At 46.7% G+C, this 20,261-nt stretch overlaps 2 protein-coding genes across 7 annotated transcripts in view; one reads left to right on the top strand and one right to left on the bottom strand.

The window, feature by feature from the left end:
• The first annotated feature begins 94 nt into the window (after window positions 1-94).
• On the top strand, window positions 95-4,901 carry MMGT1 (membrane magnesium transporter 1). Its single transcript, XM_027687267.1, has 4 exons — window positions 95-194; window positions 757-809; window positions 1,661-1,764; window positions 2,652-4,901. The coding sequence occupies exons 1-4, from the start codon at window positions 113-115 to the stop codon at window positions 2,812-2,814; spliced, it is 402 nt and encodes a 133-aa protein (XP_027543068.1). The 5' UTR covers window positions 95-112; the 3' UTR covers window positions 2,815-4,901.
• A 9,850-nt stretch (window positions 4,902-14,751) lies between these two features.
• Window positions 14,752-20,261, bottom strand: part of LOC113969500 (integrator complex subunit 6-like) — a 40,382-nt gene continuing 34,872 nt past the window's right edge. For 2 of the 6 annotated variants that reach the window (XM_027687261.1, XM_027687263.1), the window contains 5 exons: window positions 19,707-19,849; window positions 19,123-19,354; window positions 18,116-18,508; window positions 16,198-16,291; window positions 14,752-15,765 (listed from right to left, as the gene is read on the bottom strand). In XM_027687261.1, coding sequence (XP_027543062.1) covers window positions 15,666-15,765; window positions 16,198-16,291; window positions 18,116-18,508; window positions 19,123-19,354; window positions 19,707-19,849 — 962 coding nt within the window. In that variant the 3' untranslated portion in view covers window positions 14,752-15,665. The remainder of the gene's footprint in view (window positions 15,766-16,197; window positions 16,292-18,115; window positions 18,509-19,122; window positions 19,355-19,706; window positions 19,850-20,261) is intronic. The other 4 variants (XR_003534876.1, XR_003534877.1, XM_027687262.1 and 1 more) reach the window with 4 other exon arrangements.

The following is a 20,261-nucleotide window of genomic DNA, read 5'->3' as shown; positions in this document are numbered from 1 at the left end:
CCCTTTCTGGAGCAAACCACGCCTCTTTTTACACGGCCCCGCCCCCGGGCGCGGCCCCGCCCCGCCCTTGGTGACGCCATCAGCGCGCGCCGGGGGCGCGCTGTCGGCGGCGATGGCGGCGGGGTCGGTGTGGAAGGGGCTGGTGGGGCTCGGCCTGTTCGCGCTCGCACACGCGGCCTTCTCGGCGGCGCAGCGTGAGTCACCGCCGGGGCCGCGGGGCGGGGGCAACCGGGGCACCCGCGCCGCCACACGGCCGCCGGGGAGCTCCCGGGGCGGTGGCCGGGCCCGGCAGCACCATCATCCTCATCCTCACCATGATCATCCTCATTCTCATCATGATCGTCCTCAGCCCCGGCGGCAGGGGCGGCCCTGCCCGTGCGGGACGGGCTGCTGGAAGAGCGGGGCTGGGGACTCACCGGGGACAGCGCAGGGATCGTCCCCTGCGGGCGTCGCGGCAGCCGAGGAGGGAAGGGAGGGAAGGAGGGAATGGGAGAGGGAAAGAGGGAGGGAAGGGGTGGCTGCCTCCCGGCCCCCCTCTGCCTCCCGACTCCACAGCCCGCCTCCCTGCTGCCTGCCCGGGGCCGGGGCCAGTCGTGCTCCGGAGCAGCAGGGTCACGGCGGGGCCGGGGGCAGCCCAGATCGGGGCTGACACGTGTCTCGGAGCCACGGCCGGTTCTCGTGGGGGGTTTTGTGGTACTGGGCTGTGCGTTTGCGCGTACAGAGTGATTGGTGCGTGTGTGTGTTTCTGTTTTGTAGATCGTTCGTACATGAGGTTGACAGAGAAGGAAGATGAAACGTTGCCCATAGATGTAAGTTTTTGTAGTGTTTCAAAGGTGTAGCTGTGGGGATGGTTTGATCTCTCTCTATTTTTAATTTTTTTTTATTATGGTAGGCAAGGTCAAAGTAGTTTTTAAATTGCACTTTCATTCAAGCTCCCTCTCTCAAAAAGAACCACGTTTTCCATCCCAACTTCCTGGGTGTGTTATACCTGTCAGAGAGAACAAGCCCAAGGTCCAAACCTCCCTCTCTTTCTTCAGAATTACCCTAGGGCACCTTGTCCAGGATCCCCTGAACGTAGCTCGGGGAGCTTTTGCATCCATCTCCTCCTTTGCAGCACAAACACTCTCCTCCCTCTGGCTCGTGTTTATCCAGTGTGACCATGTGGCCGTTTGATCCCAGCACAGCCTGCTTCAGGAACGGGGGTTCTTAGTTACTTTATTTGCTCAGTTTTTGAATTCCACTTCAGTTATCTGTTCCCTTTTTGCTTAATCAGAAGGGCAGGGAGATCAGGTGCCTGGGGCAGCCTGGCACAGCCTGTGCTGGCAGCTGGCACGTTCCTCGGGGGAGTTGGGATCCTGGAGTGCACAGAAACACAGTGTTTGGGCTCGGGACGGTACCGAGGAGCCGTGTGGGCCAATTCAGCTGGTGCAGCTCAGACCCAACCTCGGGCAGCTGGAGCTCTGCCAGGGCTTTGCTGTGCTCACAAGGGGGGGTGTTTAATCCTCCTGTGCCTCAGTTTCCCCACTGCTGGGTTGCCCACCCCTGCATGTGCTGTCAGGGGGTGAAAAGCACGAGAGACACTGTACGGGAGCTGAGATGTTTGAGTGAACATGAAGAACCCCCAGTGATGTTGTGCTGCTCTGTGCTCCCTCTGTTGCAGATAGTCCTGCAGACCCTGCTGGCCTTCGCAGTCACCTGCTATGGGATAGCACATATTGCAGGAGAGTTCAAAGACATGGATGCCACTTCAGAACTAAAAAATAAGTATGTTTTATATCTTCGTTTTGTAAACACTGGTGTCTGCTACTCACTGTACAAACTGCACACTGAAATAGCTTGGTTTTAGCTCAGTTTTTGAATGCATGTTGTAGTCAGGAGCACTGAGAGGAACAGCTGGGAAAGCCAACAGTGAGAGAGTTAGCTAACAGGAACAAATTAAAGAAACTTTGTGCTTTTCCTCATCCAAAATCCTGCTGTGCAGAGTTGGTGGAGGAACAAAACGTGTACGTGAGAAGTAGAGCTGAGGAATCACAAACTGCTGTCGTGACATGGTCTCACAGACTGCAGGGCCCAGCCCACCCTCTGTTTGTGTCTGTTCCTTCACAAGAGCCTGAGGTATTTGAATCTTACACTGAACTATTCAAGGCAAAACATCTGAAAGGCTTTGAGAGAATAAGATATTTTGAAAAGGATATGAAATTGGATGGGCAGATGTGGCCTCTCTGGCTGTTTCCAAAGACGCAGGGGTGTGTGGAAAGTAAACAAGTTGACATGGGTGTATTTCAGAGCTTCACCTTGAGGGGAATGACTTCAGCTTGAGGCACCCAAAGGGATGGAAAGCTGAGAAGGTGTTAAGCCAAGTGACAGCTGAACAAAGGCTGGTACGTGCTGTGCACATGCAGCACTCCACAGGCTGCCCCTGAGCTCGAGGAAAGGAAGGGAAAGTTTGTGATGTGGACATTTTGTGGTATTTTTCACAATCGGCTTTGTATTTCCTCTGTGTTTTAGTTTAGGAAACTTAGAAAATGAGCAGGAGATTTGGGTTGAAAGCTTGTATTTCTGTGTCTCAAGTCGATAAACCCCAGACTGACTCTTATAAACTCCCTGCTCCAAAAGAGTATTAACCTTGGCTTTTTACATTTATTTTGAAGGACATTTGACACATTAAGGAACCATCCGTCTTTTTATGTATTTAATCATCGTGGTAGAGTATTGTTCCAGTCCCCAGACACAGTGAATTCTTCTTCAAACCAAGATGCTTTGTCATCCAGCTCGGCACTGAAATTTCGAAAACTTGAACCTCTGCGCCGCTAAGACTTTTACAGATCCTACCAATAACCCAGGACACTGAGATGTAATATTCAAGTCGGGGATGTAAACACTTTTTTAATTTCTGGAGCAGTATTTATATTGATCTTCCAGACTTTATAAAGTATATATATATAAATATATATATATAAACTAATGACCTTCTTTGTACACTGTTAATGAGAATGACCGAATTATGGATTGGCAATGCAGTGTAAATTCTACAGTTATGCTGTGAAACACATCTCCAAAAGTTTCAGATATTAAAATGAGTTGCAGCTGACTTAACTTCAGTTAAAACAAAAAGCAAGCTAGTTTTTCCTGCAGTTGGTGTCCTTTGACAGGAGGGAATGTTTGAGTGTATTTATTTTCTTGGTTTGCCTGCGCTACAGTCTGTGGAGCCCCTCGGAAATGCTGTGTGCACTGCTTCACTGAACAGCAGGAAAAGGGGCAGCATCCCCTGTCCCTAGAATGCCTGTGGGAGACCTGCACCGTGTGGCAGGGGAAGTCAGAAAGATTGCTTTTGGTTTTATATTTTTTACAATGCTAAAAAACAGTTGTGTGAAGGTTGTTTTTTTCCCCTGGTTTTTCATTATCACGTAATTTCCTTGTTGCCCTCCTTTGTTTTATGTAAGTGTCTGATGTTGTCCCCAGGTGCCTGGGCTGTGGCTGGGCTTTGGTGCCTGTGCTGGGGAGGCAGCTCACATAGATAATCCACCACACTCCATCTTCACCCACTGTATCCGTGTTCCCCAGTTGTGAACACGGCAATGTTGAACATTGTGAACATGCTGAACTGTGTGTTGGCAACAGGAACAAGCTCCAAGTCATCTTCTCTGAGAAGTGTTGAAGTATCAATAAGAACTATCCTTTCTGTCAGTGGTCCAGCACTTTGCTCTGTTTGCTGGCACTAGTCCAGGTCATGGGACAACTCCCCCTTTCTCTGCCAACAGAGCCTTTCACTTTGATTTCTCCAGCTGAGCCCTTGATTTAAGATTACTGTCTTGATTTCATGTATTAGAACAGATTATACAGTCCTTAACTCTTACTCACATCTAAATTCTCATCTCCCCTCAGGGGCTGAATCAGTGCTAAAATCTATCTTGGTCTGGCATTTCTCCTCCCTGATGTAGCAAAGGGAGGGTGGGTTGAGATACTGGTGAGGCCAACGAGAATTTTGCCTGGTCTGAGGATGTGTCACTGCCACAGTGAAACTCAGCCTTTTATCTTGGCATCTATTAGGTTATTTGTGGTTTTTTTTGTTTGGGTTTTGTTGTTTTTTTTTTTTTAACTGCTAAGAACTGTCAAAGGCAAAAAGCTTGGCAAAAGTACTGTGTAAACCGAAGCCTCTTTTTCTAGCTCTGCCCGTCCTATGGAGTGGGTGCCCCAGTGCTCGAGCAATACCCATAGCTGCTGCTCTACAATCACTCCTAAGCATCTGGGTGTGGTTGGAAAGGGTTACTCTGCTGGCTGAAAGTGTCTGAGCTGCAGGATTACTTCCTAAAGTGTCCTGATTCCCCCCTGGCTGGTGTCACAAATCAGCTCCTGCCAGCTGCCGTCACCAAAGGCCTCAGAAATAAGGTGTCAGGTCATCTCTCCACTGTGGACAGAGCTCTTTCCTTGGGGAACAGGGCTGCTGTGCAGCAGCTGCTGCACAGAGGGAAGAGCTGAACATTGGCCAGGTGACCTTGTGAGGCAGAGGAGAGACAGAATTAGCAGAGGGAGGGAGAAGCACAGCAGGAGGTCAGTAACCACTGTGCCAGACGGGTCCTGCAGCCGTGGTTGGCAGTGAGGGTTCGCAGAGGGTCTTAGAGCAGAGCTGTTCACCCAGAACATCCAAGAAGCCCCATTTCTGCTGCTGTAAGGCTACGAGGACCTGCCTGAGGCAGGAGGTGCTGCTGTGGGACAAGGGGGTGGAGAACATCACCTGCTGCTCGGAGCAGGTCCTGCTGGGAACACCCTGTGCGCTGCATCAGGGCCCTGCTCATGATGAGTAGCCTCACTCTGCAGCAGCAATGGTTCTATCACAAAGCTGTACAAATTATTTTTTCTTATTGATCTCACAATGTCAAATAAAAATTGATATCCTTAAAGTGTTTATTTGTTTATTTCTGACCATTCTGGAGCCTGCTGTCACAAATCCCTGGTGACTGACTATTTAAAAGTGGCTGCCTGGCACTGACATGAAGTGATTGCCTTAATTACAGCAGCTCTGTGTGAAAGTGCTGCCTGGCCTGGTGTTCATTACTGGGAGATAGGATCAGTAGGGGGGATCAAAATAGCTGCAAGTAGCTGAGTAAAACATTTAGGAGGGAAATGCTACCAGCCTGGGGATCTGCCTGCCTTGGAGGCTCCCCATCATCCTAACTGGCAGAGCTGACATATTTTCTGTCTTCAATTTAACCACAGTAAAGGCTTTTCCACCATGTGCTAATCCCCTGCCAGCCCACAGGACAGGCTCCTGCAAGGTCTGGTATTGCAGCAGTCACTGAGGGAAACATTCAGGCTGCTCCCAGGGTTGGTGATAGTTAAAATCCTGGACTTGAGCAAGATCACTTTTCACTCCTTGCTCTGCTTTTCCATTGGGGGGGGGGGAAGGAGGAGGGAGGGGGTTGAAAAGTTACCAAAGAACTAGATGAGTTTGCTTAACCACAGCATCCACCAGGATTGCACCAGAGAGAGCAGCAGACTCACCCTTCATCTCCTTTCTACACTGCTGCAGCTCCACATTCAGCACAGAATATGAGGGTGTAAAACACCAACAATCAGTATTTCAAGAAGGGGCACCTTAACCAGCTCCCAAAGGCATCTCGTGCTTACCTTGCAGTGTGTGGTTCTTCACAGAAGAGCTTCTCTTCTTCAAAAGCAAAGCAAAAGTTCAGCCAAGAGCTTCTTGGATTAGACAGAAGAGTTTCAGCCTCGCCCAGAGCACATTTAGAGCCACCACGTGATGGCTTTGGCTACAGGCCATGATATTTCTACTACATTAAATACTAAAAAAAAAAATATGTGCTGGTAATTTCCATTCGTAGCTGAAGTAGCAGGTTTAATCTGCATTAATTTTGCTGGATTTTTCTACTATTCCAGTGAGATCTCAGTGGGGCATTTTTGTTTGTTTAAAGCTGGGGAGGGAGGGAGTTGTTTAGGCCCTTGCAGACGAGGGGACAAGGCCCATGGTTTGTGTCGGAGAGGCCAGGCTGGAAGTGCAGCTGGCAGAGAGCTGTTTTCCTAGAGAGTAGTGAGGGCTGAACTGCAGCACTGTGTGTGGAAATCACTCCTGGTCACACATCTGACAGCTGTGGAGGAGCTTCGTGCGGGCCCTCCACACGTCAGCAGAGATGGGGCACTGAAGCCATCGCTGCTCCCTGAGACCCAGCCCTGCCCCTGTGCCCTCTCCCCTCTGCTGCCCAGAGCTGGGTCAAAGCTTTCCTCTGGAAAGCTAGTGGATAACACCCCATTCCCACTGCTCTGGAGCACCCACCCACCCTAGAGAAAGCAGGGAATGGCGATGACTTTCTAACTGGTTTTGGCTTCCTTATCACTCGTTTCCCATGCTCCAGGTTCCCTCGCCTGTCACCACACTGCAGCAGAGCTGCCCTTCTGTGTCTCTGACACCTTCAGTGAGGACATTGGCTGTATGGACATCCTCCATCTGGATACAGCCCCTCCCTTTCCCACCAAGGGTGGCACCATTTCTGCTCCCTTTTGGGGTCACCTGCACCAAAAGGCAGCCCTTTTCCACCAAACCATTCAGGAAGGCTGAGCTCCATCCCGCAGCATCCGGGGCCACAGCGCTGCCCCTGAGCTCCCTGTGGGAAGTCCCCCAGCCAGGCGGGGAAGCTGCAGCTCACTCTGCAGTTCCCTGCTGTCCCAGGCACTGCTGTGCAGAGCTGGCAGCCTGCCTGTGGAGGGGAAGGGCAAAGCAAGGCTATTTTGAATGTTAAACAAGCAGAAAAAACTTTGGTACCAGCTTTCCACGGCTGGCACTAACAGCAAAGGCAAAACACTCCTTGGATTTGGCCTTGAGGTTCACCTTGAAGCCATAATCACCGGGGCCAGAACCCCAGCGGAAATAAATCTGGTATTCCGGCAGGTAAAAGCCTTTTAATCAGCCCCAGGTTGGTCTCACTGACACAATGTCATTTCAAAACACTTCAGACTGCAATGAAAGCTACATCCTTAAAATGGCAGCTAATTAATTTTCCTGTCCTTCTAACTTAATCCTTTTTCCAGCCAAGAAAGGGGAGTTGATGGAGCAGCGAGGCAGCCGGAGCCTGGCAGCACAAGCAGGAACACAAGCCCCAGGGCTCCTTGGCAGGAGCCCAGGCTGTGCAGTGTCACGGCTTCCCAGGCCATTTTAATAGGAAGGGAGAGGGAGGAAAAAATAAATTAAAAGGTGACATTTTGATTATCAAACCAGTGGCTCGTCCTATGCCAATAGTCCTGGGGAACCCACAGGCCCCCACACAGACAGATGTTGCTCTTTATTCCCAGTTCATATCCCAGTGGAACCCTCATTGCCAGGCAGAGCACCCGGTGCTGACAGTGCCCTCCCTGCCCAGACTGGTGCTGGCTGAACCAGTTTCCCTGGGATCTGCCAGAGGCACGTGGTGCTGCAGGGGCACTTCACTTTGGATTTAAGAAAAAAAATAGGCAAAAAAAGGCCAAAAAAAAGAAAAAGCAGGGAAAAAAAAACTCCCCCTCCTCCCCCAAGGTATTTGTACTGTGTATTTTAGAGCCGTTCAGGGCCAGACATGGAAGGCCAGTGCTGACGTCCTCGGATCCCCAGGCTGCTCCATCATCCCCTGTCTCTGCCCCAGGAGGTCTCTGCTGCAGTGCAGGGTGCAGGAGGAATGTCCTGTGCACACAGTGATTTATTCCCCCATTCTGGACACAGAAGTGCACAGAAGACACTTGCATCCCAGAGCAGTCTCGGAGCAGCTACTCTGGGAGGTGCCCCAAAGGGAGGCTTCTCTTCCCCACATCCACACCAAGCTGTCATTCCCTGGACTACTTCCAGAGCCCCTGAGGCATCCACAGGCTTGGGTTGAGCCCCCAACCCCACAGTAAGACACCACCTCCCCAGCACAACACCTCCCCAGCACAACACAAAGCACACGGAGGGGAGAGAGGGGGCCAAATAACACCCCCTCCTTCCCCAAGGCCACCCCCCTGCTCTGATTTGCAGGCTCCAGTCACACACAGATCTCTGCTGAGGGACCCTGGAGAAAGCGGTGCCATTTCAATGTCAAAGTCGCCACCATCACTCTGAAGCAGGAGCCGTCTGCTCCTTCCACACCTGTATGAATATGGCAGCTTCAGATCACAAAGGAAAAGCCACAGCAGAGTGAGGTCCACATTTAACTCCCGTGGAAGGGACACACATATCCTACAGGGTGCAACAGGGCTGGTTAACAAACCCAGGTCTGCTGCAAGTACGGCCACGCTGATGCCTTGGGTTGGCCAGGGAGGACAACCTCGGAATTAGACAGGCTGAGATGTCTCCCAGCACAGCACGATATGGGCAGTGGGCAGGGGAGGCCTGCAAGGTGCTCCCCTCTCTGCCTTTGCTTCTTGTGCTCAGGTAGCAACTGCAGAGCTTGAAAGGGGCAGAAGTGAGAGTTCAACCCCAGCACATTCTGGGGAGCCAAGCAACGGGACACTCTGCAGAGATCAGCCAGCGTGCAAGTTAAAACAGGAGCACTGAGGTAAGGGGTGAGTCACATCAGATCAGCTTCAGACAGAGCAGAGTCCACCAGCATCGTGACACCCCTCACAAGGCACTGCCACCAGCCTCGTGCTGAGCACACAACCAGCCTCGTGCTGAGCACACAACCAGCCTCCCAGAGACACAGCCTTGGTGCAAGCCTCCACCCTTCAGAGGAGCTCCCCACCCACGTGTCCATGCCCAAGGATGAGCAGGGCAAGGCTTTCACTGGTGTTTTCAACCTGCTTTCCCATCATGACAAGAGCTGTCCCTTCTCCTCTCCTTGCTTTCACAGCCCCCACTTGCCTCAGCAGAGTGGGCACACCGAGTCCAGGGGTGAAAGGCAGACCCTGGGAAGGAGAGCCTGCCGTGCTCACATCTACAGGAATGCAGGGTTTGGCCACCCAGAACCCAGACAAAAACCAGCTTTCGGCTGCCCCATGAGGTCAGAACCTGCTTGGGGTCCTGTTGTGTGAGAAAAGCCATCGCTCATCCTATTATCCATTTCCCATCATAGCCTGGGCTGTGATTCACCAGCAACTGCCTTTCCTGCAGGGAATTCACAGCCCGTTCCCAGGAGTGGGTCTGACCCGGTTTCACCTGCTGGAGCTGCAGGGGCTCAGAGCAGCAGCTCGGTGAGATTCTTCCCTAATCCCTCACCAGCACCGAGCCCCAGCACGTCCTGCCCACATCCAGCTCCCAGCAAGCCAAACGCTGCCACTGCACACTGGTGTTCCTGTTCTCTGACAACACTCCCGCAGGAGGATTTGCTGGATGTGATTCACCTAGAACAGCTTCTTCCAGAGCTCCCGAGTCTCCTACCTGTCTCCCTTTTCCACTAACAATCATTTTGGAGAGTGTCTTCTAAGCTCTGTCTGTTCTCTGACCGCAGAGGGAGGAGCCCTGAATCCAGGGATGCCAGTGCAATTTCAAAATACACTGGGAAAGGAAAGGCACTGGAGCAGCCTGAATCAGAAGCCAGAACTCTTTTTAAAGAGGCAGCACCACCACCAGTGCCCACAGGCTTGGGCAGCTTCTCTACATCACTCCTATCTCCCTCTTTCCAAGCTCCTGCTTTTTTCCAGCTTCACAAGCACACTTCCAGCAAAAGGCACCTCCTTCAGCCACCTCTGTGTGGAAGCCATAGGGAGCCTGTCCTGTCCCTATCCCACGCTGCTCCCACGCCAGACCCAGGCTGGCAGGTGGAAGAGCTCAGGGAGGAAGGAGCCCACTGACACACACAAGAGCCCAGCAGCTACTGTGCTGGTTTGTGATGGGATTGTCCACACCAGGAAAATGATTCAAGTTTACAAAACCAAATTAGGGCACAGGTTTTATAATAATCTTTGCTAGTGACACACTATATGACCTTGGGTAAGTCCCTCCATCCATCTTTAAAGACTCTCTCAGAGGAGAGCCACAGGACTTTAATTAGCAGCCCTAAAACTGCTCGAGATAGTTTGTCTCTCTTCCAAAATAACCAACTGCATATGAATTGGAACAACCTTATTTTCAAATTCTGCAAGCAACTGGGATCCAGGCTGCTCTCAGATCAGTCACTTCAACAACATAATCAAAGTTAAATGTGCCAGCTGTGCATGAAGGGTTTTAATATGCTGCACAGACTGGAAAACAGCTCAAAGAACCAATGCTATTTTTCCATGGCTGGGATGTCACTGTTGAGCAGCTGCATTATAATCATCCGCAATCAGCAAAATGCCTTTTTTTTTTAATCACTTTGCAATCTTGGGGAAGAGGGCTCATTTTTTATTTCTGTCCTACTTAGGAAAGCACCCTCGAGCCCTGAGGCACCCACTGCCAAAAGATCAGGCAGCTACTACAGCAGCGTGTGCTGATCAGAGACCTCTGGCTGCTCATGATGGAACCCCAAACACTGACAGGCTCCTGCCCACACAGTAACTGCTCACACTGACATCACCACCTCAAGAAACAGTAAATGTATTTCCACAAATCCAGCAAAAATCCAGCTCCAGCTGCCTGTTGTCACACATTCAAGACCTGGGATGGTTCCAGAGCAGAGTCCCTCCCTGTGGAAAACCCAAGCACAGCCCAGCATCCTTCTCTACCTCTGCACAAGCACATGGCTCACAGCTGCAAGATGAAGCAAGAGGGGAAGTCTCCCAAACCCATCCTTTACAAAAGGCTGAACCTCTCTGATACATTCTACATATTAAACATTTACAAATAAAGTTTGGAGAACATGACAGGAAACAGGCTGACCACACAAAAAATGCTTTGCCCTTTTACCTACTGAAGTGCTTTATAACCCTCTGCTCCTGTTCACCATCCTGCAGGGCTGTATTTTTCAAACAGGCATACACTATGAGGATGATTTCCAAATAGCTCTGTCCCTCCTGCCAGGCTGCTCAGCAGTGGTGAGTGGAGCACTGGGATACAGCAAATTGCTAGAGTTGTCCAATGTTTTAAGAGACATTATGCAAGACTGTTTGCATTAGAGGAGTGACAGTGACTGACATGACAGCAAGCATATATAAATGCCAAGGATCCAGCTACTTTCACTGCAGTTGGAGCTGATCCAGGACTAGGAATTAGCTGTGAAATTCCCATTGCAGATGTGAAGATAAAACTTCCCCAAGCTCTCCAAAAAACCAGATCTCCAGCAAAACTCTGATCAGGTTTCCATTTCACTGCCTTTCCCAAGCCAAACTATTCTTTTGGAATTCACCATGAATTGTTTGAGAGTTTCAGCCCAAGCTCAAAATCTTAAATATGCAGTTGGTTTGAGAGCTTCCCAACTCCTGCTTTGGGGTGATACTGTTTTCCTTACATGGTACCAGAAGTCTCCATTCCTGGCAAAGCCATGTGGCTTCCACTGCCTATGGAAATACCCTCCAGTGCATTTACCACGAGGCTGTACAACAGTTTAACTCCTTCCTTGGCACATTCTTCTTCTGAACACTCAGGAATCAGCTGTTCAAGGAACCAGACTGGTGCTACCAGACCCGAGAAGCATCTCATTGAACCACCTTCACAGCCCAGAAGCAACGGCTGCTTTTCCCACTGACTCTTCCCACAACTCCTGCCTGAACTCCCAGCTCAGGGTTCCCTGGCCACGCTGGTTTAGCCACTACCAAGAGACAACAACAGCAACAAACACAACACAGAATGAGAGAATAAAACCACCAAGGGATAAAGCCAAGCCAGCAGTCTACTTTCACGGATGAAACAACGCGCTGGGTTGCAGCTGAAACGGAATGGAGAAGTTCAGGAAAGTCCAGCATTTTTTGTTTAGTCTGCCCTCCCTGAAATGATCACAAGACTCAGATTTAGAATACGGCTTAACAACTCCTGCACGCCACAGGATTGTTGCTAAATCCCAAGGCATTATTCTTCTCCAGTTTCTTCTCTTTCCACTTAAGACAGACTTCAACTTGTTTTTGCAGATCTGAAAGCAGCAGCTCCTTTTAAATCCTCTGACTTAACATCCTTTCTTCAGATCTCTGCCAAACCTCCTTTCTGCCAGACTTGAAGTGTCTTTGGCCCTGTTTTCAGCTTAAATAGGTTGTACATTCTTCAAGACAAGCACTCTTGAGTCCATTTGCTTAAGGTGTGATGCTGCTGTGTTCCTAGTATGAAGCACTGTAGTTGAGCTATGTAGTTATTTTTAACAGTTTGTTTCTGTTAGGCAACGCATTTCCTCTTGTATTTTTCCATCAGAAGCTCCTTAGTAGATTTTAAAGAACAGAACAAACTGAAACAAACTCAATACCCTACACTGCTGCCATTTCAGCCAGCCAGTTCTCCAGAGAACCTGGAGAAATCTATTAGAAGAAAAAAAAGAACAAAAGTAGGGTTTGGGGGGTATTTTTAGTTTCCTACAAAGGGAGACATACAATTGCTTGACCATAGCACAGTAACAGCCTCCACAGTTGTTATTTTAGAAGATGACAATCACTTCCTGATGCTGGTTAAACCCGGGCAAGAATACACTTGATAAACGCTCTTAGCTTAGGAGGAAAACTCCTTGATGTTTATATGGGAAAAAATAAAGATAACATGGAATGAGGCCTAGTTAAGAGAGGGTCAGAAAATGGAAGCAGCAGAATATATCCGGGTATCCAGACTCCAAAGCACCACACAACCTCTCTACCCACAACAGGAAGGCAAGCACTAAATTTGTTAATCTTGATTGTTAAACAATGCTCCTTATAGGAGACACAGAGCTGTAATTTTTCCCCTACTTCCCAACATTCCAGTTTAAATGTGGCACATTACTTCAACCTTAGGCAAGAGCTCAAAAATGTAAGTTTGAGAAGAGCACAAACAGCTTCCAATCCCTGTATGTATCATGGACCTGTCCTGTCTCCTGAGGAACACTCCTGCTGTGCAGGGGCTGTTGTACAGACCAGACAGGCCCTGTAAGGCAGCTGTGGCTGCTGGGTCATGGTCTGTACCAGGAAAGGCAAGGCCTGACACCAGCATGACCCCTCCTGGCTGTCCCTGCAGTGCCAGCACAGCTTGAGGCATGTCCAAGGCATGTTCCACCCACATCCAGCACTTTGGTCTGTCTTACAGTGAATTCGCTCTGTTAAGATCTTCCTTAACCCGGCTCTGGAGCACTTTCTGCTTCCTAAGTGAACCATGTTCACATTGAGCTCCATGTGGAATTCAGGACTGTGCTCCTGGATCAGTAACTGTTGCTCCTTTTTCTTCATCTCTGCACTGACACAACCTGTGAGGATGGTACATCTTCCTTCCTTCCTTATGAAAGACTCACATCCAGTTCACTATATATACATACATATGGTTTCTTCTCTTCTAATATTCTGACCCAAATTCAATTTATTCAGACAAAACGACAGCGACGTAAAGAAATATTCTCACTGTTTGTACTTCAATGGGATATTTTGTAGCTTCTGAGGCATAAGATTCCAAACATGTGAATGAAATGCACCAGCTTCCTGTAGCTGATTTGGCAGCCAACTGCATCACACCCGAAGAGCAGGTTTACATACTAACGAGGTCACTAGTTAAAAATTCAGCCCCTGCTCAGACACGCTATGATCAAGTGAGTGCCTCTGGAATCAGGAATGAAAATTAAACAGCCATTAACTATATGGAAGAAAGCTGTCTCCTCTTACCACCTACTATTTCAAAAATAGCATATTACATGCAACTTGATGCATGTAACCAGGGCATTTTATGATGAGGTATGCACGGTATATCCGACCCTCTGCAAATAAAATCCCTTTAGAGTCCAACATTAGGAATGGGAGGTCCATCATGCAGACAAACAGCTTCCATGTAAAATTCTGAAGGAGTAAATCCCCCTTTGTGTCATTCCAAGGTATTTCTGCGTGGTTTTTTTAAAAAAACATTCAACTTGTACAGATGAATAAAAGTTACTTCTAAGAGAAGAATGAGGGCACATTCATAGCAATGCCTTCCCCTGTGTCACTTCATTCATACACACTGTGACAGATTTGCTGTCGCTGGATTTTATTTCCTTCTTGAATTTCACTTCCTTCTTGAATTTCACTGGTGTAATCTCAGTGGTCAAACTGCATCTTCCAAGGAGTCAATGCCACTGCTTCAGAGTGGATGGAAAAGATGCCTCACAGGCTGGCTAGTACTAAAAATACCAGCAGGAACAGAGAAGTACAAGCTCACCATGAAAATCTGTTTCCCTGCCTGGCAAGTCAACTGGAATCCATGGAATATTTGCCATACGAGGTCAAGAGCACAAGTTAACACAAGCACAACTTCAACCTGTCTCCTAAAGAAAGCTGTTAGAGGATCAGAGGATGTTACGCGCGAACAACCGAAAACACGCACTTATCCAAAGAGCCACTTCCTACTGGCATGTTATTGGTACTGCTTTAAAGAAAATAATAATAATTACATGCAAGTGCTTCAGTCTTCTTTGTATGTTTTGCGATACATAAATCACCTTTGGAAAAAAACCAGTAAGAGGAACGGAGGAGGGGACGCCAGCTCAGGTAACTGAGGGTTTGGTAAACTGGAACTTAGTGCCCTTAAAACCAAATAAAAATGTGCACCCCACAGAGGCCGAGCTGAGTGACACGTGGGCAGGTACTCCAGGTACAACCACATTCAGCAACTATCACTACAAGCTTTGTGTGAGGGTGTGCAAGACCAGGTTCAGCTGGTTTTACAAAAATATCATCAGTCTGTTGGTAACAGACAACTGCAGGAACTCAGTGCTGCCCACTACAGACTCCTCAGATTAGCACTTCTTAAAAATTAATAAAATGGTTTATTTTATATATACATATGTTCCAAAAAATTTATACAGTTAAAATATCAAATTAGTGATCTGGTAACAATACTGTTCAAAATAATCTCTTTTGTATGAACATTAAAATACACGTTTTTAAAAGCGTTTCCTTTTAGTGCTTCCAAAGCACAGCGTGTGCCAAGGCCACCTGAAGAATCTCCGTCCTCCTCACAGGATGAAAGAGAACTGAAGTCGGGGACCTGGGAAGCCTCAGGTGCACTTTCATAATGTCTGCAGACAAAACAGAAGAGAGTCTGAGGTAGATTGTTTAGTGACCATCGGGTGGTAACAGTCACAGGGCTGTCTTTAGCTTTCAATAACACAATAGCAGTTTCTTTACTCTCAATCTACACTGAATCTCAAGTTTAAAGGCATGGCTAGCAGTTCTTGGGAACAAGACCCTTGTCTCTGTGGTGGCAACATGCAATTTTTACCAGTGCAGGTGTTTCTGGGAGGGTTTTTTTGGGAACACACGGGCTCTCTCCACGATGCAGACAGTGTGTGCATTTGACAGTGCCCCATTTTAGTGCAACCTGCTGCCTATAGCACGTAAATGTCTAATGACAGCGTTCAAATGAGTAAATTCTCATCACCTGCAGGAGGGGCAGCAATGGTTATTTTCTTCCGCCTGTTGAGCAAACAGCACCCTCCACAGGAGAAAGCCACACCTTTCATAGCAAATCCTTAAGGTAATAGCCCAGCTTCTGCCGAATCAGGTTCTTAAAGTTAAAGCTCCACTGCTTCTTCTCAGACTGTGACAGTAAAATCACTTGACTGCCAAGATGGTGAGGGCAGCAGCTACATCCTCTTCCACTCTTCTGTGGCACAGCAAACTCATTCCTGGTCCGCATTCGTCTGGCTGGTACATTATTATCTACTGTTGACATGATTAACTCTGTTGGGTGGGCTGGTGAAATCTAGTTCCTCTAGTATTCTCTCTAAGTGTTGTATTAAGACTCGTTTTTTAAACCTACAGAAGAGAGGGAGAGTAATTTAATTTTTTTCTGCCAAAAATACAGTTGAATAAATTAAAGACTATTCAGCCATGACAAATTGTAATACCAGAGGTTCCCTGTTTCCAGTATGGAGGGGTTTTCTTTAATTTCTGGCATTAGAATGGCTAGAAAATTTAATTTAATACAGTCACCCTTCCCCAACCCACCCAAATTTTCGCCTGGTCTTCAGTATCAACCCATCTCTGTAATTCACATTTAAATTTTAAGTAAAGACTATTTACACTCCACATGCATAACAGTATTTTGACCACTAAAACAACTATAATAATTGAAATATGTCAAAACAGAAAATAGAAAATAATAGTACTGGAAAAGTTTATGATTTACTACCATGACCTGAATTAATATTTAATTTATGACTCTGAGTCACTTATATCTATACAAACCTTGCTGCTTCCTTGATAGCAAATTCAATGAAATACTTCTGAATTTCCATAGGTCCTTGCACCTCCTCGAGAAGAGAGAATATTTTTTCATAATCTAAAAAGAGATAAAAATGCAAACCATGTATTAAAAATCAACCTTGCAAATGCAATTTTACTAAAGCTTAACAGCCAAAAGGAAACCCAAAGCCCAGTTTCACATGTCTGTGTATGATAAAATACATAAGAAAGAAAAACTCCCACATAAGCATTATGCACAGAACACAAGTGACAGAGTGATTTGAAGTGATACTGATGATCAGGTAATTCAAATGTGGTACCAAAGAATAAGGTTTTCTTTGAGAGTAGCAGCTAGGAACATTTATCCTCAGAAAATGGAGGCTAGGTAGAGAAGCCTCCCACCTCCATGACCACAGTGCCAGCATCAGCAGTTAACATGCACAGGGCCACCAAGCCCTGATTTGGCCCAGAGCCATTGCTTCTGCAAGCAAAGGTCAGGATTAGTTCTCTAGAAGGACAAATAATCAATCCTTAGTGTGAGTACAACATCACTATCTCACTGGTACAAGACAAATATGTCCACTGCAAAAGAATAAACTGGACACATTAAATTAAAAACAATTTAAATAACAGCATCGTTTCAACATTTCCACATCTGAATCCAGTATAAAGGCATTTATGGTGCTGTGACCAAGAGCCTGCTCAGAGCAATGCAGCAGGCACAGAGAGGATAAATGGTCAGAACTGTGGACAGATGTACATAGTTAACCCACACCCACTACTATTTAGCTTCTTTCTTCAATGACTGCCTGAACTCTGCAACAAGACAAGTGACTCACACTGAACATAGCCCTGTTTCACTCAACAACACCATTTATCAGACATGAATTTGGCATAAAATTAGATGAGCCCCCTTTGCAAAACAGAAAGCAAAGACATACCCAAGTAGGAAGTCTTAAAACTGCTTAAAAATAAATTACAGATGCAGCATAAAAAAGGCTTCTCCTCTCAACAGCCTCAGTGTGCCACAAGCAACACAGGATGAAAAAAGCAGGAGAGTTAAGAATGCTCCATTATACTAATTACTGGCACTTGAGAATGTATTAGAAAAATATCCAGTCGTTTAGTTTGTAGAAATTAGTCACTCAGACACAGACCACATTAGGGACAGCTGCCATTTAATAAAAATTGGAAAAATAAGTTACTATGGCAAATCCTACAGCACAGACATTAACTTTCAGGTTAGTGTTTTGGTTTTGATCCTGTATAAAAGTACAGCCAAAACATGTAACAAAGGCTGAGGTGGCAAGATACTTTTCCCCACAATATTTTAGATTTTGGGGGGTTACCCAACCTTACAGGAAAACAGAAAAAAGTAATTTTTAGTCTTTTTAGTCTTTGCAATAGTGTTCCATCACTAATTACAGTCTCACAAAATAAAAAAAACTTCTCTTTGCTATTAGTTGTTAATATTCCTTTTCAAACACATTCCAAGATGCATCCTTACAAGAGATATGCCTTTGCCCTGCAAAGGAAGTTTTGATGGACACAGAGCAACAAGTATACTACAGATACAGAAGGAGCAGCAAAGTGTAAGGCAGTCTTTAGATCACTGATCACAAACACAAAACATCTAAAGGTGCTTTCACAGGGCACCTCTTACACCAGTAATGGTGTCTTTGAGGGCAACCAGGGTGGCTTGGCACTCAACCTCTCAAGCACAAATCTGAACTTCAACTCACCTGCCCAGCATTTCTTCCTTTTCTTTGCCCCTCCACTGCTTACATGAGAGCAATCAGAAGCTACTCAAAATCTAGAGCTAAGTGTATTCTGAAAATAGTTCCTTACTTCAAGGAATAACTCTTCTCTCTAACACCACATATAATATACCGATAAAATAAAATAAACCCAAACAACTTACTTCTTCCAGGTTTGCGAACCTCTTTCATCACTTTGATTTTGATGTCAGCATTGTTTCCCTCCAGCATGGTAGGTGTTATTTTAAAGGAATTTGGCACAGATTCAGACGTGGATTCCACGGCCCGTTTTTGGTCATCTCCACTCACGCTATAATTTAGAGGCCCTCGAACAAGTGCATTGGTACCAGGTTTATGATCCAACCCATCTTCACTCAAACAATTGAATTCAACAGGTAGAGAGTCTAAGTCATTGGGTAGCATTTCATCCTCTCCCACAGCAGCTGGAACAGCAGGAGCCATCTGCATGGATAAGCCATCAATTTGTTTTTCCAGTGACTGACAATTTTCTGCTTTCTTCTCTCCATTGCCATCTTGGACAACACTGTTATTGGTATCTACAAATGAAGAACACATATCTTACTAACGGTATAAGTGAAGTATCAAAAAACCCAAAAAGAAATAGTTTTGTATCCTTTTTGTCTGAAGTGATGTGCAGTGATCTGGCAGTGCTGGACAGTGTTCCAGCAATGTTATTCAACTTTGGATGTGATCAAGGGAATACATCCCTTTGGGCTGTTACCATCTCGTATCACTATCACCAAGTCACCATTTTCTGTATTCCTATTTCAATGTTATGACTCCTAAGTAAACCAATATTCTTCTTCTCTCCCCCAAATCCAGCTAACCAAGTTTTCTTCTGACTCCATTTGCTGCAGCAGGTGGGTATGAAAATTAGTATTTTTGGGAAATGAACACAACCATATTTTAACTTTCCTTCTCCACAGAATACACAAACAAGAACTAAAAGCTGAGCTGAGATACTTTCTACCTCCAGACCGGTTTTTTTAATTTCAGATTTCATTAGCTCTAGCAGCAGCCTGTTTATCTGGGCCAACAAAAGAAACTCATTCCTACTTAACACCGAAGCACAGGCACATGCTGAGAGATCCTTTTCCCTTCCTCTCCAGATATTCCCACCAAACAAGCTGCTGCACTACAGCTAATATACCTTTATTTCCTGGCACACCTTTGAGGTTTAGGTAGGAGGGGGATCCAGGAGCAGCTGGTGGCCCCTTCCCACCCACATGGTTGGTGACCACGGGCGGTGACTGTGGCCGCCTCAGCAGTGGGGACATGCTCCTCCTCCTCTTCAGTGATGCCGGAGTGTTGGGCTCTCCAGGACGCTTGATCTTGTTCTGAGGCCCAGCAACAAATTCATCGGCTTCGTCAATCATCATACCCTGAAAAAAAAATAATAATTTAAATAACAGTACAGGATAGGATCTGTTTCATTAATTCATTGATGAACTGAGTCCCTCTGTGCTCAAATTCAAATGGCTTTCAAAACACCTGACAGCTCTCAGAACTGAGATACCCAATGTAACCAGAGACAACCCAGGACCACTCTGTAAACCAGCACGATTCAGTCCATGTTTCTCTAGGACCATGTGGAAGACATCCCTCCTTCCCACACATGACAAAAGGCTGGACAGGTCAGCAATATATTGTCATTGTGGGGGAGAAATTCTACCCACAAATTATTTCAAGCCATGTCAAATATAAAGGCACAGCAGACAGCAGGGCCCCTCCTACCTTCTTATCCTGTTTGAATGGATTGCCAAAGGTGTGAAGTCTTTTTGGTTGATCCGGGTCAATCTCTCGAAGAGGTGAAGGCATCATTTTCAGGTATTCCTGGTAATTCCCCATCTGAGCAACAGGAACACTGTGAAGGCAGTCTGCAACAGAACAAGAGCTCTTCATTTAGTCTACCTTAAAAATAAGGCCATACAAACTTCACACCCTTCAATTGCAAGTGTTAGCATTTAAGGACTAGAAATGACTATTTCTTTTCACTACAGAGGAAGAGCTAAAGACTACAACTGTGGAAATAAGGCTGGCAAGAGCTGAGCTTAATTGGCAGAAGAAGAAAGGAAAAATAAGTAGGTTTGATCTCTATGCTGACAACTGCATCTTTAGACCACCAGCAAAGTGAGACCCTCTCTGCTTTAAGCCCCCATCACTACATAGAACATGTTTACTGAACCTTGGTGAATGGGAAAGCTCTCCCATCAAACTTATTTTTAAAATTCAGAGCAAGCATGACATCTTGTATGACAGAAGGCAAAAATGTCCTTCCTTCCCCTTCAG

Source organism: Neopelma chrysocephalum, unplaced genomic scaffold, assembly GCF_003984885.1.
Source record: "Neopelma chrysocephalum unplaced genomic scaffold, ASM398488v2 Primary Assembly neopelma1_73b, whole genome shotgun sequence".
NCBI lineage: Eukaryota > Metazoa > Chordata > Aves > Passeriformes > Pipridae > Neopelma > Neopelma chrysocephalum.
This window is presented reverse-complemented; position numbering and strand designations above follow the sequence as displayed.